This window comes from Silurus aristotelis (assembly GCF_946808225.1).
Source record: "Silurus aristotelis genome assembly, chromosome: 26".
NCBI classification, from domain to species: Eukaryota; Metazoa; Chordata; class Actinopteri; order Siluriformes; family Siluridae; genus Silurus; species Silurus aristotelis.
In genome coordinates, this window is record NC_139599.1 from 7,671,192 (window position 1) to 7,694,683 (window position 23,492).

At 39.7% G+C, this 23,492-nt stretch overlaps 1 protein-coding gene across 3 annotated transcripts in view; it reads right to left on the bottom strand.

Annotated features, from left to right (window-relative positions):
* The window catches only part of zzef1 (zinc finger, ZZ-type with EF hand domain 1), a 69,005-nt gene extending 46,238 nt beyond the window's left edge, over positions 1–22,767 (bottom strand). For all 3 annotated transcript variants that reach the window (XM_083531657.1, XM_083531656.1, XM_083531655.1), the window contains exons 1-15: positions 22,134–22,767; positions 15,744–15,888; positions 13,238–13,432; positions 11,887–12,070; positions 9,346–9,545; positions 8,315–8,525; positions 7,397–7,513; positions 6,532–6,710; positions 6,255–6,353; positions 5,446–5,537; positions 4,950–5,095; positions 3,116–3,230; positions 1,166–1,396; positions 880–971; positions 441–655 (exon numbers count right to left, since the gene is read on the bottom strand). In XM_083531657.1, coding sequence (XP_083387783.1) covers positions 441–655; positions 880–971; positions 1,166–1,396; positions 3,116–3,230; positions 4,950–5,095; positions 5,446–5,537; positions 6,255–6,353; positions 6,532–6,710; positions 7,397–7,513; positions 8,315–8,525; positions 9,346–9,545; positions 11,887–12,070; positions 13,238–13,432; positions 15,744–15,888; positions 22,134–22,592 — 2,680 coding nt within the window. In that variant the 5' untranslated portion in view covers positions 22,593–22,767. The remainder of the gene's footprint in view (positions 1–440; positions 656–879; positions 972–1,165; positions 1,397–3,115; positions 3,231–4,949; positions 5,096–5,445; positions 5,538–6,254; positions 6,354–6,531; positions 6,711–7,396; positions 7,514–8,314; positions 8,526–9,345; positions 9,546–11,886; positions 12,071–13,237; positions 13,433–15,743; positions 15,889–22,133) is intronic.
* Positions 22,768–23,492: the final 725 nt, after the last annotated feature.

The window sequence follows — 23,492 nt, forward strand, 5'->3', positions numbered from 1 at the left end:
AGTGGCCTGCTATTCAATCCTATTGAACACATTTGGGATGAACTGGAACACCGATTGTACCTCAGGCCTCCTCACCCTACATCAGCACCTGACTTTAATAACGCCCCTGTGGCTAAAAGAGCACTAATCTCCACAAACACATTCCAAAATCTGAACTTTCAGCAAAATACTTTTGTATCAATAACTGCTTGGCAGTATATTTCACATCATTCTTCATTAATATAAGTTGTACAAGTGTCATGTATTGTCATTTGGAATAGCAGATTTGTATTTTTCTATAGTTTAATATATCAATATTTTAATATAAGAATGCATTAAAACAACAAAAATTACATCAACTAAATCCGATGGATCTAGAAATTTTTTTTTATGAAATAAATAATTATGCATGATTGTACATTATTATAATTACTACATCGTCACAGCCATATAGTTCATACCCTGACATAGGTGACTGTACAGCTCCCCTACAGCTTCAGCAGGATCCACATCTGTGCTCGCTGACGCTCTGGCTGCGGATGACGAAGGTGATGAAGATGATGACTCCGTGCTCTCTGGTGAGCTCCGGGACTCTGGCAAGGCAGGAAGAGCTGAGAAACAGTTCTGAAGGAGCTGCAGCAAAAGTACCTGGGCCTTCATCGACTCCTCTCCACCACTGACAGACGCAAAAAAATATATATAAATAAATACAAATTATTTTCTAATTTTGAAAACACATTTCCAAATTTTCAGTCGCATCATTGACTTTGTTTTTTGCAGTCAATGTAATTACAGTTACTAAGGCATAAGAAGAATATACTACATAACGTTTGAACATACTGGTGTCATTCGGATGCATTTTCCTATAACATTATGTCTCAATGAGACCTGAATACTCACATAGACCTGAGTTTTCTGTAGAAGTCCCAGAAGAGTGGCAGATTCAGCCCACTGAAATCTAACAAAGATTTCTGTTTGTGCAGCATCATGTCCTAAAAACGACATGTAAAACTCCATTAGTCTACACACAAAAATATACACCACTGAGGCACGAAACTACAGCCTCCTGGTATACTGCTCTATTATCTATCAAAAAAATGTTTCTGACAGAAAATAACTATTACAACACTCACTGGCACACGTGAACAAATCATGCCTGTGTATATGCACTGTACATGTGCGTTACCATGTCCCGAGTCAGCTGCTGGATGAAGTACAGAGTCTTTCTGATTAGCGTGAGGCCTGTAACCGGGCCACAATCGACTCCCTGTGCACGAGTATTCAGCTGCTCTTCTAATTCCTCTTCCTCACCCACACTCTCAGAATCCGGACACACATAGCCGCTAAAGGCTAGCTGTTGAACCCCGAGACGCTCGGCTGAGTCCTGCCTCACACACACGAACTTCACCATGAGGAACTGCAGGAAAAAAAAAAAGACACACACACACACACACACACACACACACACACACACACACACACACACACACACACAATTATCCAAAAATACTGGCTACACTATTGCTGGGTTACTCTGCTTGCAAAATACATATAGATGGCGATGAAGGGATTTCACAACTTGATCTGGATTCGATCGGTGGTATCTTAGTCGTTAAGCATTGGACTAGGGCTGAAACGATTCCTTGAGTAACTCAAGTAAATTTCGAATACAAAAATATCTTCATATTGGCTATTTAACTACACACGGAACATTGTGTTTCCCCACGGACCATTATTACTAACGCACCACCCACCAAACTCTGGAGTGAACAGGGAGAAAACAGCAAGGGGCGAGGAGAAGATTCAGGCCAAAGAAAACACCAGAAAGTTTCCAAAGTTTGGGATAATTTTAAACTAAAAATAGATAAATAAATAAATAAATATATAAAGTACAGTGCATTTACCTTTTTTGAGAGAATTGGAAATTGATTTTTTTAAATATTTTTATTTATTTTAATCCATATATTTGTATTTGCATTTTGATGTCATATGGCAATAAAATGCACTAAATGGGTTTAGTTTTCACAGATATTCTGGTATGCAATTTCAGCAATAAAAAAAATTTCAGCAATTTCTAAAAAACAAAACATTTCTTTTAGATACTCGTCTTATTTTCACCTGTATATTTTCTATTGCTCTTTAATAAAGAAAAGGATACTTCTTATCCGATTAATCGATGAAATAATCGGTAGAATACTTGATCACTAAAATAATCGATAGCTGCAGCCCTAAACTGCTCAGTTGTAAGTCGCTCTGGATATGGAGGTTTGATAAATGCAATAAAACCAAATGTATAAATATGGGGGTTTGGGGAAATCACAATTATGCACCTTTACATTTTCTTTTTCGTTCTATGGTATTTACAGCCTATTACATATTTTATTATTTTACAATTTCACTTTTGAAAATGATTCATGAAATACTTTATCTTATGTATTTGGAAAGGCAACATAATGACTTTCGATTAGTGATTTCCAAATATTCAAATGACTTATGTTGATTAACATAAAGAAAACATGTCTGCATCAATGGCACTCAATTATTTTACATAGTTTATCATTTATTTTTTTTCCTATATAAATTAATAAACAAAAAACACAAATAAAAAGCATGAAGATCAAAAATCCAACATTCTATGTAGTAAACTTGGGTTATTCTCCTAAACCGGAGAGAGTTTATAAAACAAACGAACAATAAAAACTGTATATGGAAGTTAGTTAAAATAAATTAAATTACAGCGCAGATTCTACAGAGAGTGTGACTTTGACGGGGGTGGGGGGGGTGGGGGGGGGGGGCATGGTCGAGTGTCGCTTTGTTTATGGAGGGTGAAGGCGGCCAGGCGATGAGCAGAAAAGACAAGAGAAAATAACAAAGAAAAATGGTGAACAGAATGGTGCTTAACTCAAACGTTCTTCCTGTCATTTATTTTCCACCGTATTCAATTAGCAATAAAATGTCTGCATCACCGGGGTGAAAAGTCCAGTGACTGTAATTGGTTCAGGAAACAGAATTATACATGGAAGAATGATTGGATTTTTAGATCCATCATATCCAATTCCTATTTAACTTCAGTGTAACAGAAGCAAGAATGGAAGAAAAAGAGAGAAACGGATAGGGTGGGAAAAACATGTCCTACATTTGTGACGCGGAAATGCTGTAGCTTGATCTCCACATCATTCCAGTCGTCCTCCAGCTCAAACCAGCCCACGGGATTCTCCTCTTTCCAATCCGCTGCTCCTTTATTCAAATGTCTGAGTGTGTGTGTGAGAAAGAGAGATTAGGGCAGAAAGAACCGGAATGTACGCATTCACACATGGTACTGATGTGCTTAGTTTATTAGCCGGAACATATTTTTTTATTTGAGCTTGATAAATCCAACACTCTGCCATATTACTAATATTATGGAGACTCAGCATAATTTAAGAACTCCTGAGTATGAAGCTTTTAATCTACATGCACCAACACACCTTCAGCCTGCTCTGTGCTCTGACGTTGAACCTGTTCAGAATTATAGTTTTTCTTTTACAGAAGTTCAACTGGGCCATTCAAGAAGTTCAAATTCTCATTGACTTCCATAAAAAAAAAAAAAAAAAAACAGACTTTTATAGCTTCTTCATTCAATGCTCAGAGCATGGCTCGAACTGTTCGAGATGTCAAAACTCTGTCAAAACTCACATAGCCTCCTGTTCATCAACGCCACACTCTCTCTGCATTCATCTCTCCATCAATTCACCAGTAGAACTTTAAAGCCATATTTCTTTTAAATGACCTGTTAATTGAAATATCAATCTATCTCCTATTTTCTACTAAAAACACTCTTCATCTATCAACTTGTATCACACCATTTGTTCATCTACCTTTCTACTAGACAGTTAATCGTCTGGCTCTCATCCATTCTGTAGTGCTGCTCACACAGTTCTACACCGGCATCATCGAGTCTGTCCTGTGCACTTCCATAACTGTCTGCTTTGCCTCGGCTACAAAATCAGAGAACCGATCCGACTGCTGAAAAGATTATTGGTGCTCCCTTGTCAAGCTTTCGTGAAGTGTATATATCCAGAGACAAGAATAACTCTGGATCCCTCACATCCAAGCCATCTCCTTTTTAAACTTCTGAATAGAATAGACTAGAATAGAATAGAATAGAATAGAATAGCTTTTATGTGTTACATATACATTACAGCACGGTGAAATTCATTCTTCGCATATCCCAATATGCTCAGATGCTGGGGTCAGAGCGCAGGGTCAGACCCTGGAGCACAGAGGGTTAAGGGCCTTGCTCAAGGGCCCAAGAGTGGCAGCTTGGCGATCCCAGGGCTTGAACTTCTGACCTTCCGATCGTTAACCCAGCACCTTAACCACTCAGCTACCACTCTTTACAGAGCACCGAACACCAGGACAGACAGGCACAAGAATAGTTTCTTCCCCCAGGAAATCGACCTCATGAACAGTTAAATGCAATATTGCATTTCTTTGTGCAATACCACTTTATATTCATTTCATTTATAAAATATGTGCAATACCAATAATAATTTTTTTTATCACTCGAAGCTTCTGTCAACCAAAAAAGTGCATACATACATGCCAAAAAAGCTCTCTGATTCTAATTCTGAAAAGTATTGGTGTGCCTGACTTTTCCAGCTGTGTGTAGTTCTTCCCCAAAGTGTTCCCACAAACACAACTGTATAGCACGGCTTCGGATGCGGTACTTGAACTAGGAGATCCAAACCTGGCAATTCCCCCCTGCACACAAAGCCATCTAGTGGAACATCTTCCCAGAAGATTGGAGGTTATTTCCAAATCCATACAGTGTATTTTTAAGCTTAGGAATCAGTTTCAGACGGACTTGGGCAAACCCCCCCACCAAAATTTTTTGTTTTGTGAGGAACATTACCTAAACACCAAACCGAAATACACTAATACCCGTCACACGTCCACAAACACCACACCAACACATCAATTTGACGTACTTGTCTTTGACAAACTCCTTGTAGTCCTTAAAATCCCACGAGTCGTATTTCCTGAACTTCTTAAAGTGCTTGTCTGCATCAAAAACCTCCGAGTCATTGTAAGCAAACACCAAGCCACATTTAGCACCGATGGCACCTTTACGCACCTAATTAAGAAAGATGTGAAAAAAGATTAAAATTCAAAATATAATCACATGGTTTCTTCTGCATGAGTACACAAAGTTTAATGTGAAGATGGGAATTCCTAGAAAAGTATGGGTTATTATAAAAGCGAATGTGGAATGGGATCTTCAAAAAAAAAAAACACACACACAAATCCTCTTATAATCAGGTGTCCACAAATTTTTGTTTATACAGTGTACTCTGCAGGCTTAAGTATCTCCTTTTCATTACCCTGAGCACAGTAATACAAGCAAGATGCTGTCTGGACCGAATATTTGGCCGTTTTTGAACAAAACCCATTTATTTGCAAGTGAAGCCCTGAAGTGTCATTCACCTTGATTCTGATCTGTGTGATCTGGAAGCACGTCTGGTCCTCGGTGGAGAGAATCACACTTGCTCTCGTCTTTCCGCTTTCTGTGAGAAATCCTACACGGAAAAATTGTGTACAGGTTTCAGCACGGGTCAGTAACCTTTGAAAGCTTAAAACATCCCGTAATGTCAAAATTGTATTTTATGGCCAATTTTGTCGCGAATAGAGGTTGACCGATTACTATGCACCGATAGTTGATTGCTGGAACTATTGCCTATTGGCAAAAATAGATACCGATAGCTTTTATGGCTTCCGGTCTGATGTCGTTACGAGAGATGCCTGTAGATGCGAATCACTGATACAAAGCGCTGTTTGTTTTTACACCCAAGACTGTGTGCTGCACGGAGAGCGCTATATTTGATTTTGAATTTATTGATTATATAATATGTATTAATTGAATTATTTCACATGCATTTAATTTAGCCCATTCTTATGAGTCACTACTGCTTTTTTTTTCATAATAAAGTTCACTACCATTTTACATGAAGTGTTATGTTTTTTTTTAATCCAGTATCCATTTTGAAAAACTATTTGTTGATTAATTGGTTATTGGCAAGTATGATTTAACCTAGCAATCGATAAAATCCACTCGGTCGACCTCGAATCACAACGTACTTCTATTTCTGTCTCCAAAGCTTGATTCCAGAAGAGAATTCAAGAGCTGTCAAACACTAAATTGGCTGCAATTCGAGGGTTAAATTTTTTAATAATGGATTTAAATCAACAAAGACCCTGTAAACAGGAAGGTGAAGTAAAATGAGGTTCAAAATTACCATCTCCTGTTGAGGGGTCAGTCAGCATGTTCTCTGGACCACTTTTATCATCTCGGCTCTTTACGTCACACGCTTGCAAACGTAGCTGTAAAGTTTTTCCTACGGCAAAAGCGACAAGATTATGTAGAAATATTGTGCCGATCTACTACATACACTACACATAGTGTTTTACATTGTGAACTTGGCCATCTTAAGATACTGATCATGATTGTTGTGGTCATGAATGTGTTATTATAGTACAGAGAAGTACAGTAGTGTAAAAGCAAGAGTGCGTTACCGTTGCGGTAGAGCAGCTGGAGGCGCACCGAGGCCATGGAGGCCAGCAGTGAGGCCGCACGATACTTTAAGTTCACTCGCTCGCACATCCCGGCCAGAGACAGCAACAGCTTCATCACACTTCCCCGAGCCAAAGCAAACGCCAAAAGAGTCAACTCAGCATCCGGCGTCACACAGCAACTATACCAGAGAGAGAGAGAGAGCGAGAGAGAGAGCGAGAGAGAGAGAGAGAGAGAGAGAGAGAGAGAGAGAGAGAGAGAGAACGCAAAAAAACGACGGACAGACAGACAGACAGACAGACAGACAGACAGACAGACAGACAGACAGACAGACAGACAGACAGACAGAGGGAAAGAAGGAGAGAGAACGCAAAAAAAGGACGGACAGACAGACAGACAGAGGGAAAGAAGGACAAAGAAAATCAGAAAGAAAGAAAGAAAGAAAGAAAGAAAGAAAGAAAGAAAGAAAGAAAGAAAGAAAGAAAGAAAGAAAGAAAGAAAGAAAGAAAGAAAGAAAGAAAGAACGAGGACAGAGAAAGAAAGGAAGCATAAAAGAAGGACAAAAGAGGAAGGAAAGAAAGAAAATCAGAAAGAAAGAAAGGGGAAAGGATTGTGAAGAATAGGGAAAAGAGAGAGAGAGAGAGAGAGAGAGAGAGAGAGAGAGAGAGAGAGAGAGAGAGAGAGAGAGAGAGAGAGAGAGAGAGGGGAGATGAGGCTGAATCAGACACGAGTAAAAAGCAGCAGTGTGTAATTATGCAGTAATTACTGCTGCGTATACAATTATCTCATCACGGCAAAGCATTATCAATACATCAAAACAGAACATCTTCCAGCTTATTAAAGTGTGTGTGTAAAGATGAAGCTTACTCTGCGATTCGGAGGAGGAAGGCGTCCACCTCTTCCAGAATGTTGGGGGAGAAGAACTTTGGGAACTCATTGGAGGACGATGATAACGACAGAGGCGGCATGTGCTCTAAGGCTTTTCTGAAGACACACACACCAGATTTACACGATAACATACCAAATTCACACAATCACAGTGGGACACTTAAATCTGTACTTCTGTTAATATCTGTCATCTATCTATCTATCTATCTATCTATCTATCTATCTATCTATCTATCTATCTATCTATCTATCTATCTATCTATCTATCTATCTATCTTATTCTTAACCTTATTTGTATACTCTAATGTCTACTATATAGTTATACTTTTCTATTTTTATTTTCATGTTTAGATGTTGGACACTTATAAAAAGCATTTCACTACATGTGCTCTGTATGAATGTGTATGTGGCAAATAAAATTTTAAGTGAACTTGAATTTGAGATTCGTTTACAAATCAAATAAAACCCTTGAAACCTGTTCAAGCCTACACAAAATCCAATGCTAGCTATTGACCTTCAAAAGTTACAGGGGTCCCTATTTAGAAAATGCTTTCAAATTCCACAAGGCGCTGTTTTTTCATTAAAAAAAAAAATAAAAAAAAAATTAGAAAAAAAATGTGACCATGGATTTTGACTGCAGCATTGTTTCATGTGCACTAGACTCTACACAGGATGGCGCAGAAAACAAAAAACATCTGGTGAGAAGCAGGCTCTGGGTCAAATCAAGAGCTGCTTTGTTTGATGAAATAGATTAGAGAAGAATATCCGGACTGGTTAAATTTGACAGAAGGTGTGTCAAATAACCACTCTGTACAAACCATGATAAGCAGAAAAGCATCTCCGAACTTGTAATATACGGAAAGACTCTGATGTGTGATAAAAGGTTTAACAACTCACTGTGTGCTCTGTAGGACCGTGTTGGCAAGGGCGGGGTTCGTCTCCATAGACGCCGTCACCAGCGAGGTAAGCAAAGAGAGGTACCAGATGGCCGAGGCGTCTGACACGGATACCTCTCTGCTCTTAGTCACCTGGTAGCCCATGGTCTTCAGGCCGTGAATGCGCGTGTCACAGCCATCGCTCAGACACCGCTTGATGTTGATCTGAACATCTGGACGGGCAGAGTGCGCAAGGTTATTCACTTTTGTTCATTCGGAGATGAAAAAAGGTCTAGTAGATATTTACAGCTATTGTCTCTAATTCTACCCGAGTTCTCTGATTAACATTTTGCCAACTGAACAGCGAGTCTTCTCTAAAGCTACAGTATGTTCACACACAAATCTTTAGCTATGGATTTTCAATTAGAGCTGCTGACTTCTGGCAACATAAATGAAAATAGACGACTCAGCGTTGAAAAACTTGAACTTTAGGCAAATATGGAGAAACTCAGTACATCGGGAGTGAAGAGAGCAGAGCGCACAGGATCCTTCTCCTGATTTGTTTGTCAAAATGGTAGCTAAAAAAAAATTTCTATGGCAACCAGTAAAAGGAACGCCTACTGGTGACTTCACTGTACAGCGACTGATGATTTGAAGCGATACAATTGTACGGTTTGAAGAAGGCAAAATGTTTTAGAGCCTTACAAAAGCTCTCAAGCACCTTTAAGATCTTGTGGATTTCCAGCTCAGCCACAGGTCTTCAGCCAGTGTTTAATGACTAAAGGCAAATTCTCCCCTCATAATGATACCCTGGATAAACAGGAAGTCGTGGCTTACTGTTTAAACGTTCCTAAACACTCAGTATGGGAAATGTCATTTCTGACCACAAAATTAGCAATGGGACAAAATATAAGCAAATACCAGCACTAGAAATATGGCCTATAAAGATAAACAACAAGCTACAGTTACCATCATGTTTGTGCCTACGTGAAAATGTTACGTTGCTCTACTAAGATTTCAGATCATATTATCGACATGCTTCTGGAAGCTTACATGGCTGGGAGATGTTGGCGTTGTCCAGCAAGGGCACGTAGCCTGTGACGTTGCTGGGGATGCGAATGTCTCTGATCTCCTGCAGCGATCGCCGGCTCTTCCCTACGGCTACAGACACCAGCTGGGGCATGTAGCTGTGATCGCTCGAAGCCACAGCGATAGCCAACCGCCTGAGCACAACATCCGGCTTCAGCTTTAACCTGCAACAGAGTAAAAAAAAAAAAAAAAAGAAAGGAAGTTAAATTAGTGCTGCCCAAAAATCAAGAACTTGGTTTCGAATTCAGTCAAAAGGTTTTCAAGCTACTTTCATGGAACACGGTTCTTTGTTGTAATAACGATGGGGTATTCATGGATACTCAATGGTTTTATGAAATCAAAAGCCCTTGGTGTAAACAGTTTATAGAGTATATATAAAATGAGGTCCATATACTTCTCAAAGAAGCCATTGGTATTTTTTTTTCTCCAAAAAATAAAAATAAAAAAATTATAATTTGAATTATTTTTTGGGGACAAAAGTAAAATATTACACAGATGTATCATGTAAGATACTGAACTCTTTCTTTTAAAATTGTATTTAATATTAACCATGTGACTGCATTTGTTCCCAAATGGATCATCAGTTGTTGAACAAACTTGTGGAATCCATGTCAGCCTGAGAGCAAAAGTTAGGAGGCTGTCCCCAAATACTAAGAAACTCAAAAATTCATGTAAATATAAAATAAAATCTACCTTTAACACAAGAATTGAATCTATTAACAATATACAGAATGCAAAATAAAAGCATTCTACTTCTATCAATGTACATAAAAGAAATATGACAAGAGCATGTGCTTTGCCCATAAACTTTCTTTCGGCTTCTCCCATTAGGGGTCCCCACAGTGGATCATGCGTATTCATGATTCGCATGTTTGATTTGGCACGTGTTTTTACGCTGGATGCCCTTCCTAACGCAACCCTCCCCATTTATCCGGGCTTGGAACCGGCACTAAGAGTGCACTGGCTTGTGCAACCCTAATGGCTGGGGTTGGTTCCCTGACCAGGAAATTCGAACCCGGGCCGCATCGGTGAGAGCGCCGCATCCTAACCACTAGCCCATATCCTTACAATAATTCGCTGATCTTATGAACCCCCGCACAAATTATTTTGAATGCTACTCCAGAGTCGTAGCTTCAGATTATAAGTTTCTTTAATGTGCAGAAAGCTGCACAAACAACAGACAAAAGCCTTGAATATAGAAAAGACTGGGGTGGACTTTGTGTGCGTGTCGGTTTAATATACAGTTTGTGTGTGTGTGTGTGTGTGTGTGTGTGTGTGTGTGTGTGTGTGTGTGTGAAATGGTTGGCTGGTTTAAATGACAATAAAAGCTTCTTGACTTGAAAAGAAAAGCAGGGATGTATTTGTACATAGGCAAGTTTGTGTGTGAGAAAGTAAGTTGTCCAAAAAATAAATAAATAAATACATTTCACAAAATAGATTTTTTAAACTGCTAGCAGTCTTTTCTCTCTAGTATTGGTAGACTAATTCTCTCAGTGTCATGGGAAAGAAATAATAATAGAAAAAAAAAAAAATAGTAATAATAATAACAACAACAACTGCTTCTGGTTGGAAGTCGATGTTCTACAATGAAAAAATTCCCAATGGGCACCAAAAGTGGCACCATGAAATCCTACACAGGTTTGAACCCTTATTAAGCCAGTGTGCGACGCAAATATCAAGAGTTTAGATTTAGAAATTGTGGTGAACGTTTAGATTTATGGCATTTGGCAGAATAATTCTAGAGCACCTTACGATTATCTCAGTTCTACTGCTGAGCAATTGAGAGTTAAGGGCCTTGCTTAAGGGCCCAGCAGTGGCAGATAAGTGGTGCAAGGATTTAAACCCATGACCTTCCGATCAGAAGACCAAAATCTCATCCGCTACCACTTCCCATAATTCAACTGCCTGTAAAAATGAATGAATGAATGAATACCTACAGAATTTATGCCCCATAATGACTTAATGTTTCTAAAGGAAATTCATCAACATACTAAATCAAATTATGGCTCTTTATGAACACTTTAATAGCAGAGGCCTGGCATTAAACCAGCTGTTACAACCATCCAAACATTTGCCCTCAGTGAAGAATGTGCATCTAAGAATCAGAATTTTAGCAAATGTGCTTAATGCTGACAGTCAGAATTTGACTTCCAACTGAATCACAATCTTCTCTTATTCAAAGCGTTATCAGTAAGAGCTTAAAAATTGAGTAATATCACTTTTGACCTATTAATAGACACACCCAAAAAGGATCGAGTCAAGCGATGCTGTCAATGGACAGAACAGACAGAGTTAGACAGAGTTTCTAATGACAATTATATAATAGCCATTAAATACAACCATTATCGCCACAATGTTTACTGCTCTGAATCCTTCAGGAGTAACCTGTCCAAACAAGCCCTGCACTCGGGATCACGAGGTGTATTTCCCAGGAGGCGAGTGAAGTGAGAGAAACAAACCCTCGGAGACTATGTAGGTTTAAAAGCGGAGAAAGACGATCCATACCTGATCCAGTGGGATCGTGCACTGCCGTCAGACTGCCAGTAGGACACGGTATCACCGTTGGTCATCCTGAAGATGTCTCCGCCGTTGGACGAGGCTTCGATGGAGCTGTAGCACTGAGACACCACCCTGACCCGATCCACTTCAGGGCCCTGGGACAGCTCTGTCCCGTACTGAATGTCCAAGTCTTTCAGACACAAAGAGAACAAGGATAACTAGAAAACCCTGGATTAAGACTTGGAGAGTCCGTTTAAGGAGCAACAATTCCATAAGGTTAATGACTTCTATGAAAACGGGGGGGGGGAAGTAGGGACCACACCAGACTTTCACATTACACTTTCTTCTGAGTGCAGGTTTCCCCGCGCTACGATGGAGATCCGTTCTGATGACCCCATCGTAACTTGAAAATATGGTAAGTTGAAACATGGCCTAGTCTTCCCAGGAGTCTTAAAAAATGGTGTTCAGAACAAGGTAGTATACTGTGATTTGTCAGAAATTTTATAAATTACAATACATAATTTAGCAAAACAACAATTTACACTACCTGAATGTACAATATTTACGATAAAGTATATATGTATGTGGTAACGGGCGCAGACCATGAGTGCCGATTTGCGAGTGGAGGATGGAGTCGGACGCACGTGATGTGGATAAAATGGAAAGAGACGAGAACTAAAACCGGGCTTTGAAACACCGAAAACACAGGAACTCTGTCGACCGCTAGTGAGAGTACGGCATCTCACAGGCGTACATCCTGTTAACGTCCAAACATACCGTACAAAAATGTAAATGCTGTGCGAAAATGTTAATACTGAAATCTTTCCGTATACCTTTTTTCGTCCAACCATCGTAACTCGGGTACTACCTGTATTATGTTTTGGGGTTTTTTTGCTAATTATTTCCCGATTTTCATTAATGTCTGGTTCTATGTAGCACCAGGGTTCTGGAGAAACGTTGTCCCATTTCACTGTGTCCTGCGTCAGCTATATCTGCTAAAAACATTATAGTTTATTATCTGTCTCTTAACAGATGCAGATTAAGATGTATGGCTATTATGTGAATTTATACTACGATCAAATACTTGACTAAATACTTGATTCTGATTGGCTGGAGGGTGTGCCTATAAACTGCTGTTCCAGTCAGGCTTTTATTATATTATTATTATTATTATTATTATTATTATTATTACTACAATGCATTATGTATAAACAGTTACATAGTTACCATAGTAACATACAGTCACAATGACATACAAAGTAAAGCAGCTATTGTAAATATTCCCTAATAACCATTGGATCGTACAAACGAAACTAATCCAAATCCAGCACCACCATGGTGTCAGTCCGACCTCTACCTTTCTCTTTCTGCAGCAGACAATCCAAGTAGTCCTGCAGCACTGCAGCCCTCATGGAGCTGATGCTATTGTAGCCATCCAGAAAGGGGAAGGGAATGGCACTACTCGGGATGCGATTCCTGTGCAGGAACTTCAGGATCTTTGAGGCGTGTGCACCTATTCTGTCTTTTGACTTGGAGAAGATGTCCACAAAACCTGCAAAAGAAATACAAAGATAACAATGGGAATTAACATGCAAGTCGAAGCACTCCCTTGTTGTGAATGGATGTATGTTGGCTGACTTGCATTTGATCTTATTTTATTTCATTATTTACAGAAACTGAAGTGCAACAGAGGTCAGGGTGTCTTTTCCTGGAACTGCAGGAACTACCACTACAACGATCAACTGCTACTACAATAACTACAACTATAACAATACAAATAAATAAAGACACAAATAATACTATGTGGGGTCCAAGCACTCAACTCAAATGAACTGATTAACATGTGGATTTACTATACAGCAGAGACATATTTTGGGGCTATATATATATATATATATATACACACACAGTACAGACCAAAAGTTTGGACACACCTTCTCATTCAAAGAGTTTTCTTTATTTTCATGACTATGAAAATTGTAGAGTCACACTGAAGGCATTAAGGGCTATTTGACCAAGAAGGAGAGTGATGGGGTGCTGCGCCAGATGACCTGGCCTCCACAGTCACCGGACCTGAACTCAATCGAGATGGTTTAGGGGTGAGCTGGACCGCAGAGTGAAGGCAAAAGGGCCAACAAGTGCCAAACATCTCTCGGGAAACTCCTTCAAGACTGTTGGAAGACCATTTCAGGTGACTACCTCTTGAAGCTCATCAAGAGAATGCCAAGAGTGTACAAAACAGTAATCAAAGCAAAAGGTGGCTACTTTGAAGAACCTAGAATATGACATTTTTCAGTTGTTTCACACTTTTTTTTGTTATGTATATAATTCCATATATAATACCACGTGTTAATTCATAGTTTTGATGCCTTCAGTGTGAATCTACAATTTTCATAGTCATGAAAATAAAGAAAACTCTTTGAATGAGAAGGTGTGTCCAAACTTTTGGTCTGTGCTATATATATATATATATGGTATTACTTTCACAAACATGTTCTGCACAACAGAAAGTTTAGGTTTTTCTTACTTTTCTGTCTGTAATGAAAACCTTTGCGTGTCTGTGTATAACGACGATTATTTTAAAATTTAAATGGCGAAATGCTGCTGAAGTGGCACCATGGCAGCTCTGGAGTTGAATGTTGTCAGACAACAGATGCCGGATACACGAAAAGTGTGTGTCAGTATGTGTGGTAAATGAAGCCACGTGTCGGTGACGTTCATTCTTGCATCAGTCTTGTGATGCAGAACACGCAGACATTTTTTAAACAGCCGATGTTTGTGTGTTTATATTCGGACACGATTACATATCCCGATTTGATCAACTTTTGCAAGAATTTTGTGACATTACACTTCATATAGTACATTTTAATGAACGGATTCCTCAATATTTTTGGCATATTTTCAACATCGCAGAAATTTTTTTACAGACACCACCTTCATAACATCCGGTTTACATTGCTAGTGGTCGTTCTTATCAAATCTGTGAAGAAAGGCCAAAAACCCTAGAATAAATTCACAAAAATACCTTTTGCATAATAAACATATAGGCAAAAAATTATGTATTCTAAGTCGGCCATGCTAAATGGTTCTCGAGGCTTTTTGCATTTGAAGAACCCATGCAATCAAAAATGTAAATCAATAGTAAATAGTTTGTAGGGCGGACGGTTGATAAAATACAGGTCAAAACAAAACATGGTGCTAAAATGGTACCAATAGGCTAATCAGGGCTGTGTCTCTTGCATGAGAGGCCATCAAAGATCACAACCTACTGAAAAGTTTCCTGTCTCTAGGATTTACAATGTGGTCTCCATGATACAGTGTTTCCCCGAAAAGAAGGTCTCCTATTCTGCTCCAAAAACGCGGTAGGGTGTATTTGGTACATTTATTGGTACAAAATTCTACAGATCATCCACTTCATATTGCAACCTGTACTCTGTTTGGTTATCTGTTTACCGTAACCTCTCGTCCAAAGGCACCCGCTTGGGCATTTACAAATACTTAACGATAATTTTTATTTATATTACCGGTATTAATTGAATATTATATTACTATAATTATTATTATTATTATTATTATATAGTAATATTATATTACTATAATTATTATATATTAATATTATATTACTATAATAAATTTTTTTATTATTATATTATATTAATATTTTATAACCCAATACATCATCGTATGTTGCATGTTGCATGTTTTAAAGCAGACAAATAGACGGATGAATGACTGAATGGATGGATCTAAGGAGGGAAGGAAGACGGGTTGAAAGCAAGAAAGAAAAACTAAAAATTACCTCACACATGATCCTCTTCTAAACAGAGAACAGTTATCGTTAATCCTACCGCATTGGATCATACCTGGAGTCAGCGAGCAGGCCTGTAACTGTCTGATCACGTGACTGAGTTCTCCTTGCAGATTTGCACCGTTGCTGTTCTTCAGGGCCATGAGCATGCTCTCGACATCGACAACCCCATCGCCCTCGGCATCAAACTGACCAAAAGCCTGATCAAACACAACAAGAGAACACAACGTTCGTTAGTATGTTACATAACGATATTTTTCCGCTTCAGTATTATGCAATTCAAGCAAATTGACCATTAGTGTCGAATTATTAAGACTGGCCTGAAATCGTCATGCTTGTAGCACTAAAATGGGGCAAAACATTTGATATTATAACTGTTCATAGGTAAAAGTGTAATTAGGTGAACACTACACTCGCCAACTAATCAATAAACCTTTATTAGATGAGCCGAATAGTGCATGAGCATGAAATTCATGTCATCCGGAATACAAATGGGAATTCATTACTCAAAATAATTGGATAATGTTTATAAAATACAGATACAAATGGAGCGAGACTATTTGTGCCTTCTGTAAGCTTGGGGAAAGGGTTTGCAGAGTGCTAGGCTGAGACAAGCACTGTAGAATCCCATGGGACGTGGAAAGAGAGCAGGCAATCAGGACGTTTTACTTTCAAGTAGACGCAAGCAAGCAGTCAGACATGCAGCTTGAATTAAGATATTGAATGATCAAATACAGATCAAATACAGGCACCGATAATGTTTCGTTTTTAGTTCTTTGATTGAAAAACTAAATATTTGCCTTTTAATATAGAAATCCTTAAACTATTACTGAACAGTGGGAACAATTTAACTTTTAGTCGAATTTGTTTTCAGGGACATCATTATATCTAAAACATACATATTGCCATTAATGTAATAAAAAAAAAATATATATATATTCTGCACCAAGACAGTCATACTATACAGAAGATTACACAGAAGTCGTAATCGTCATGTAATGCGAATGCACATGATAGCGGAGGCATATGCAAGTGCGGGGAAACAACGTTTTATTATTACCTACAGCAAACAAATCTGAATCAACAGGCAAAAATCTGAGCATATAACAGGCAGAACGTCACGACGAGGACAAAACAGGAGGGAGAAATGAGAAACGAAAACGTGATCAAAAACCATGAAACGTACCGAACAACAACAACAACAAAAAAAAACATCAAATGGATACACATGGGTTTTTGAACACAAACTACCCATAGTTGCGAACAATAAAGGCATGAGACAAATGACAATACGGGGTGGAGACATAGCATGGCACATCAAACGCACATGGCTGAACAAACACAGAAACGCGGAAGTGCGCTCCCAGCCTTCTTTTTGTCAGCTGCCGTGTCGCATTCGGCATGAGAGGGATTCTTTTTTCCGAGAAAAAGTCCAATTACTTCTAAAACATTTAATATGAATGTCTAAAAATATTAGAAACGGTCGTGATATATCGAGAATAAAGTTTTGCGAGTGTAAAAAAAAAAAGTTACATTTCTGAGAAATGTTCATGTGCAAAAATAGTATTTCTGGTAAACTTACTGTGAAGTTTTCTTAAAATATCATGACTATTGTAACTTTATCATATCAGCACATATTGCAACTTTTGTCTTTCAAATATTCTGACTTTATTACCAGAATCTTGTACTGTAATAAAGTGTACCTCCACGACACTGTCAGATCGGGGTGGACACACACACACACACACACTCACACACACACACACACACACAAGAGGTTGGAGGCCATTCTAAACACAAAATAGTGTCCAAAAGACTAGACAGCAAGATACAAACTGTTTAACTGATCTTTTTTTTTTTTATACTAATACCTCAGCATTTCTCTATTCAATCTTATTAATAGCATTTCTTTATAACACAGCAATGATGGATTCTTGAATCTGATTGATCAGAAAGTAAATTTTCCTTTGTATTTTTTTACCGATTGTCCATCAGCACATACACTTAGGAATGTTACTTGGGAACATTACTATGGTGGGGTCAAAACACATGATACAGCACCCCTGGAGCACAAAGAGTTAAGGGCCTTGCTCAAGGGCCCCAACAGTGGCAGAAGTGATAACAGGGATTGAACCTCTGACCTTCTGATCAGTAACCCAGAGCCTTAACCACTGAGCTACCACTTCCCCAAGGTAATGGTTTATTCCGGTTTTAGTTTTTTTTTTCATTTCTTTTAATGCATTTTACAAGCATCCTTGTATCCCTGTCAAAATGCTTTGATTATATCTGACAGAGCTGATTTCTTAAACTAGCGTTGGTAAATATTTAATAAAACACAGTCAGAGACAGGTGTTAAGGGTGCGTTTCCACTGCTGGGCTGAATCGTTCCATCCCAAACATGCCTAAATCGAAGCTATTGAGCAACGAAACAAAGTCCTCGCAGCACTATGAGCCCCACGTGATAAGGCGGCAAAAGTGCCAAGCAATGCGGGTCAATAAACGCAAGACGAGCAGATTTATTCTGGACTGATGACTAGATCAGACTGGAAGTGTCAAGGCAGATCACTTAGATAAGTGAAGCTTGGAGCAGCTATTGGATAACGCCCCGATTAGATCATTGGCATGATGACGTCACTATGACTATAACTAGCAGTAGACTTCTTGCATGAAAATGACTCATCTTTTGCCATTTTTTTCCTCAGCAAAAGCTAGAAAATGTACTGGGAGTGTGGGTAGGCATTCAAAACACCTAATCCTGAGTGAAATCAATAGGTTCTAAAACAACTTCTCATGCTAAAGGTCACTGTACTATCAAACTGAAATGCTAAGAAACCTTTTGGCTAGCATGAAGTGTAGTATCTTCTCCTTTGTAGTACACATTCCACTACTACTACTGTAATAAACATTCTACTTTTTCCACATAATGCCAAAACGAAGTTTTTCACTCAACCTGGCAATATGTAGAGATGAATATTGCCTCATGTAAAGTATGTAAGAGTAGTTTAGGGTTAAATACAGGCTAGTTTGTGATAAACATCTGTTGCCCCCTTGTTGTTTTTATTGACTAGGGCACAAAGAAATTTTAATATTCATTGATCCATTTAGTGAGTGGATGATTGGTTGGATGGATGATTGGATGGATGGATGGATGGATGGATGGATGGATGGATGGATGGATGGATGGATGGATGGTAAAAGGTACACAGCAACTAAATGCACTTCAGCATACTACATGGTTTGTGCACTTCAGCCACCACTGCTACACACGGTTCTCCTTTGGCCATTAAATTTTCAACCAATTAAAATATACAAACATTATGGAAGTACAATAATTAAAACTTATAACGACACAGCGTTTGCGAGGTCCATTCCAAACTTTTAGCAGTGTTTAATTAAGCAGTGTTTCATTTTCATTAAAGATTAGCTCCCTGGCCAGGCTGTCACTACCATGACTCTCAAAAGACGCCTGTCTGAATCATCACCTTCTCTTTTCTGATTCTGCTCTTAACTACACTATATAGACAAAAGTTTGTGGACATCTAATTATAGCATGTGCTTTATAGCATTTCATTCCACGTCCCCATTTGCTGTTGTTTGTTTCGACTAAAGAGTTTTACTGAATTTATGAGTGCGCTTGTGGAAATTTGCGTTCATTCAGGAAACAAGAGTGTTACTAAAGTCAGGTAGTGATGTAGGATGAGGAGACCTGGGGTGCAGTCAGTGCTCCAATTCATCCCAAAGTTATTCAATATGATTGAGGTCAGATCATATTGAGCAGAGTTTACTCTACATCAGGTGCTTCAGAGTTGCCCGGAAAGTCAGAAATAAATGAGAGTAAAACTAATACATAAATACTAACATTTGTTCTTTACAGTCTACAAGTTTGATCAAACTTTGCATTTTTCAATGGATTTTTTCATCTACCGTATTTTCCGGACTATAAGCCGCTACTTTTTCCCCACTCCTTAAACCCCCCTGGCTTAAACAATGAAGCGGCTAATTTATGGATTTTTCCGGGGTTTTTCCAGGTTCACAAACTTCAAGCCAAAAAATTGAGCCCCAAAACATTAGACCAATGAAATTGCGGAACGGGTTTAAGGTGAAGCAATGAAACTCTTTATATTAAATCAGATGCGCTCCCACTGAATCGGGCCGCACCACATCATAAATATGGATGAGGTTCCTCTGACGTTTGACCTGCCGCTCACTCGGACTGTCAACAGGAAAAGCGAATCATTCATCACGCTGAAAACAACCGGGGATGAAAAAACCCACTTCACCTGTGTTCTGAGCTGCACGGCATCAGGAGAAAAGCTTCACCGATGGTGATTTTTATACACACGACGATGCCAAAAGAAAAACTCATGAAAGAAATTGTTGTAAAAGGAAGGAGGAAGACGGTGAACAATGACTTTCTTGGTAGGCTACTGTTTAGATACAAGTCGTGTAACAGACACTGTCTTTCGTTAAACAGGTGCGGCTTATTTATGTTCAAAATAAAAATCTTTGTCAAATTCAGTGGGTGCGGCTTATATTTGGGTGTGCTTAATAGTCCGGAAATTACAGTATATATATATATATATATATATATATATATATATCTATATATCTGTATATATAAATAAATCCATTTAAAAAAATGCAAAGTTTGAAAAATATATATATTGACAACACGGAAAAACACACTGCCTGTCTTCTCTGAGCTCACATTTTGCATATTTCTTCAGTATACACTTAGATTTTTGCACACACTACTTAGCACCTTGAGTCAGGTTTGAACTAGGTGAACGGTGCTGTGTAAAAAAAGTTACTATTTTTAATTAAAACAGCTTCAGGCACTTTTGTTTACTAAATAACACCAAGGTAATCGGGTGGGTGAGGTAACGTGTCAATATTTCATTCTTCAACCTGTAGCAGCTAAAGTAGCTCGAGAGTACTGTATACACAAAAGTCTATTCCAATGTTCCATTGTTACAACGTCTCTTTTTATTGGACTGACTACCAGGGTGTTATTTCGGAGAGCAATCTAATATTGGAGTTAAAATGCAGGAATCCTTGACGCTGCCTGACTGATTGTTAAAATCACATGCCTTTCATTTCCTGTATTGGCAGGGCGATGCCACATCAAGGTGTGTGATCAGGTTACCAGGAGGTGTACTGAACATGTTGCGGTTAACCACAATCAATTCTGAAATTGTCAATGTGGGTCCGCTATGACAATTTACTATACTACCGGTTCCTGCTCAGAGAGTTATGAAGCGCAGTATGGAAGGAATAAAATGCTTAAAAGCATTGAATTATAAGAAAATAATCTGATGGTTCATATTACTGTTACCACCTTGACGTTGCTCCAATTACAGGACTTTTCAAAGTGCTCTATTCCTCTTGCATCACAGATTGTCAAGTTAATAAAACTAAAAACCATTAAACCTTCCTCGGAGAGGCAGGAGACTTCAATTTAACTTCATTCCATTTTAAAATGCGAACACTGAAAACTTCTACCAAACATCTCTTCACGGATCGATTTCTACGTCGATTCTTTATTCTTGTATATTTTTCTCTGCCAGAGACTCACGTCCACTTCATTCCGGACCGTCAAATGCCATCAATCTCTTGGTGGATGTTTAATGCCTCATTTACCTGATGATGCTTCTGGAATTGCACTGACTCAGCATTATTGTTTATATGAATAGCTTCTTTGCATATTCCAGCTATTTTTTTTCCTGACATTCGGTCAAAGACTGCTTATTCAACATCACTACACTCAGAGGTAAAAACTCTTTCTGCCCCTGTTTGGCACTATTTTGATCAAATATACCCAGATTTAGAATGGGGAAAAAAAATGCCCCCCTTCTATTTATAGAGCATAGCAAATTTGGCTTGGGTGTATTCCTGGGGGCAAATCTGATGCCTCTGTGCACATTTTATATCTTTGCAATAATGTAATCTTTCGAATGTCTTCCAAAATCACAATCATGGTGGTCCTGTGTTCATGTAGATATTAATGATTTTCTAGCTACATGATTAAATGTCTTTCCTATTACATGGGCTTTAATGAAGGTAAAATCAAATCATGACTAATTCGATATTATTGTTGATCAACCCTCCCTATGTCAGGACACCTCCTGGGCCCAGTTACTGTAGGTGTGTGTCCTGACTGGGGACAGGGGGGGGGGTGAGAGGGTGGATTTCCGGGTTAGAGAGATTTGTAAATAGTAGACAGAGGACAAAATATTCAGGCAACTCCACTGCATGTCAATGTTAACATCCACAATGTGGTTGAAATGCAGCTCTATGAGGACATTCAGCAGTACAAACTACTCTTATTACCGACTGTGCGTGATTTAGTAAAGAGTTTGGACACCGATCGGACAGTTGATCATTAACTTGTGTTTGTGTGCGTGTGTGTGTTCTTGGGATAAAAATCCAGCACGGATCTTTCTACCTCCTCACACTCGTCCCGCTGCGCGTCTCTGCTCTCCAGCATGTCGCAGAACTGCTCCAGGGTGAGCGCTTCCTCGCCGCGGCCGAGTCTCTCCTCCAGCCAGCGCACTAGCGCGCTCTCGTTGCGTGCGATTGCGGACTCCGACACGGTGAGAGTGTTGGTGTCGCCGGCGCGGCCCGCCGCCTCCCTCAGACGCACCTGATCCATCAGGGCCTCCGGGGACGGCAGGCCGGAGCCTGCTACAGGTGCGTGAGTCAAGCCCCTGCCGCTGCGTCCCGAGCCGGAGCCTCCTGCTGCTGAGCCGCCACCGCCACCTCCTCCGCTTCCACCGCCGCCGCCGCCAGTCCCGTTCCCCGTGGCCGCCGCAGAGGCCGGGCCGCCTTCCGTGAAACTCGGGCTCTCCGCCTCTATGTCCTCCTCGTCACCGCTCCCAGTGCCGCCGCTCTCTGCGTTGCCCATCACTGATGTCCTTAGTGCGGACTAACACACGAACACTTGACCGCTTTCACCTCCGTGACTCGGTCTCTTTTCGCCAGATCCGCGCTCCACTCGACCGCTTTCGGTCGCTGTCACTACCGCATATGATGTCGGCGAGCGTCACAGCCTGGGTTACGGATCTGACAGCGAACTTCCGCGATGCTCCACCATGACCCGTGTGTAACAGAGACCCCCCTCTAGAGCCTCCCTCCAGTACTGCACCAATACCTCTCTTTTTCATTATCTTTTTTTTTATAATCTTTTGCTTATTTCTTTCTTTTTTCACCCTTGTTCCCTTTCCTTTTTCTTCTCTTCATTACTTAATTACTGTAGGGTAATTTGTATTTGGATCATGCACATGTGTGTCAGTCTTCTTCTTCTTCTTCTTCTTCTTCTTTCTGCTGCTCCCATTAGGGGTCGCTACAGCGGATCATCCGTCTCCAAAACCCTCTGTCCTCTACATCTGCCTCTTTCAAACCAACTACCTGCATGTCTTCCCTCACCACATCCATAAACCTCCTTCTTGACCTTTCTCTTTTCTCCTTCCTGGTGGCTCCATCTTTCCAGCGCGTACCTCCACCTCTCCAGCCCCTTCTCAACCTGTTCCCTACTCTCACCAAAAATCACAATATCATCCGCAAACATCTTAGTCCACTGGGACTCATGTCTGACCTTGTCCGTCAACCTGTCCATCACCACTGCAAACAGGAAAGGGCTCAGAGCGGATCCTTGATGCGGTCCAACCTTCACCTTAAACCAGTCTGTCGTTCCTACTGCACACTTCACTGCTGTCACACTGTCCTCATACATGTCCTGCACCACCCTTACATACTTCTCTGACACACCTGACTTCCTCATACAATACAACTCCGATCTCTGCAC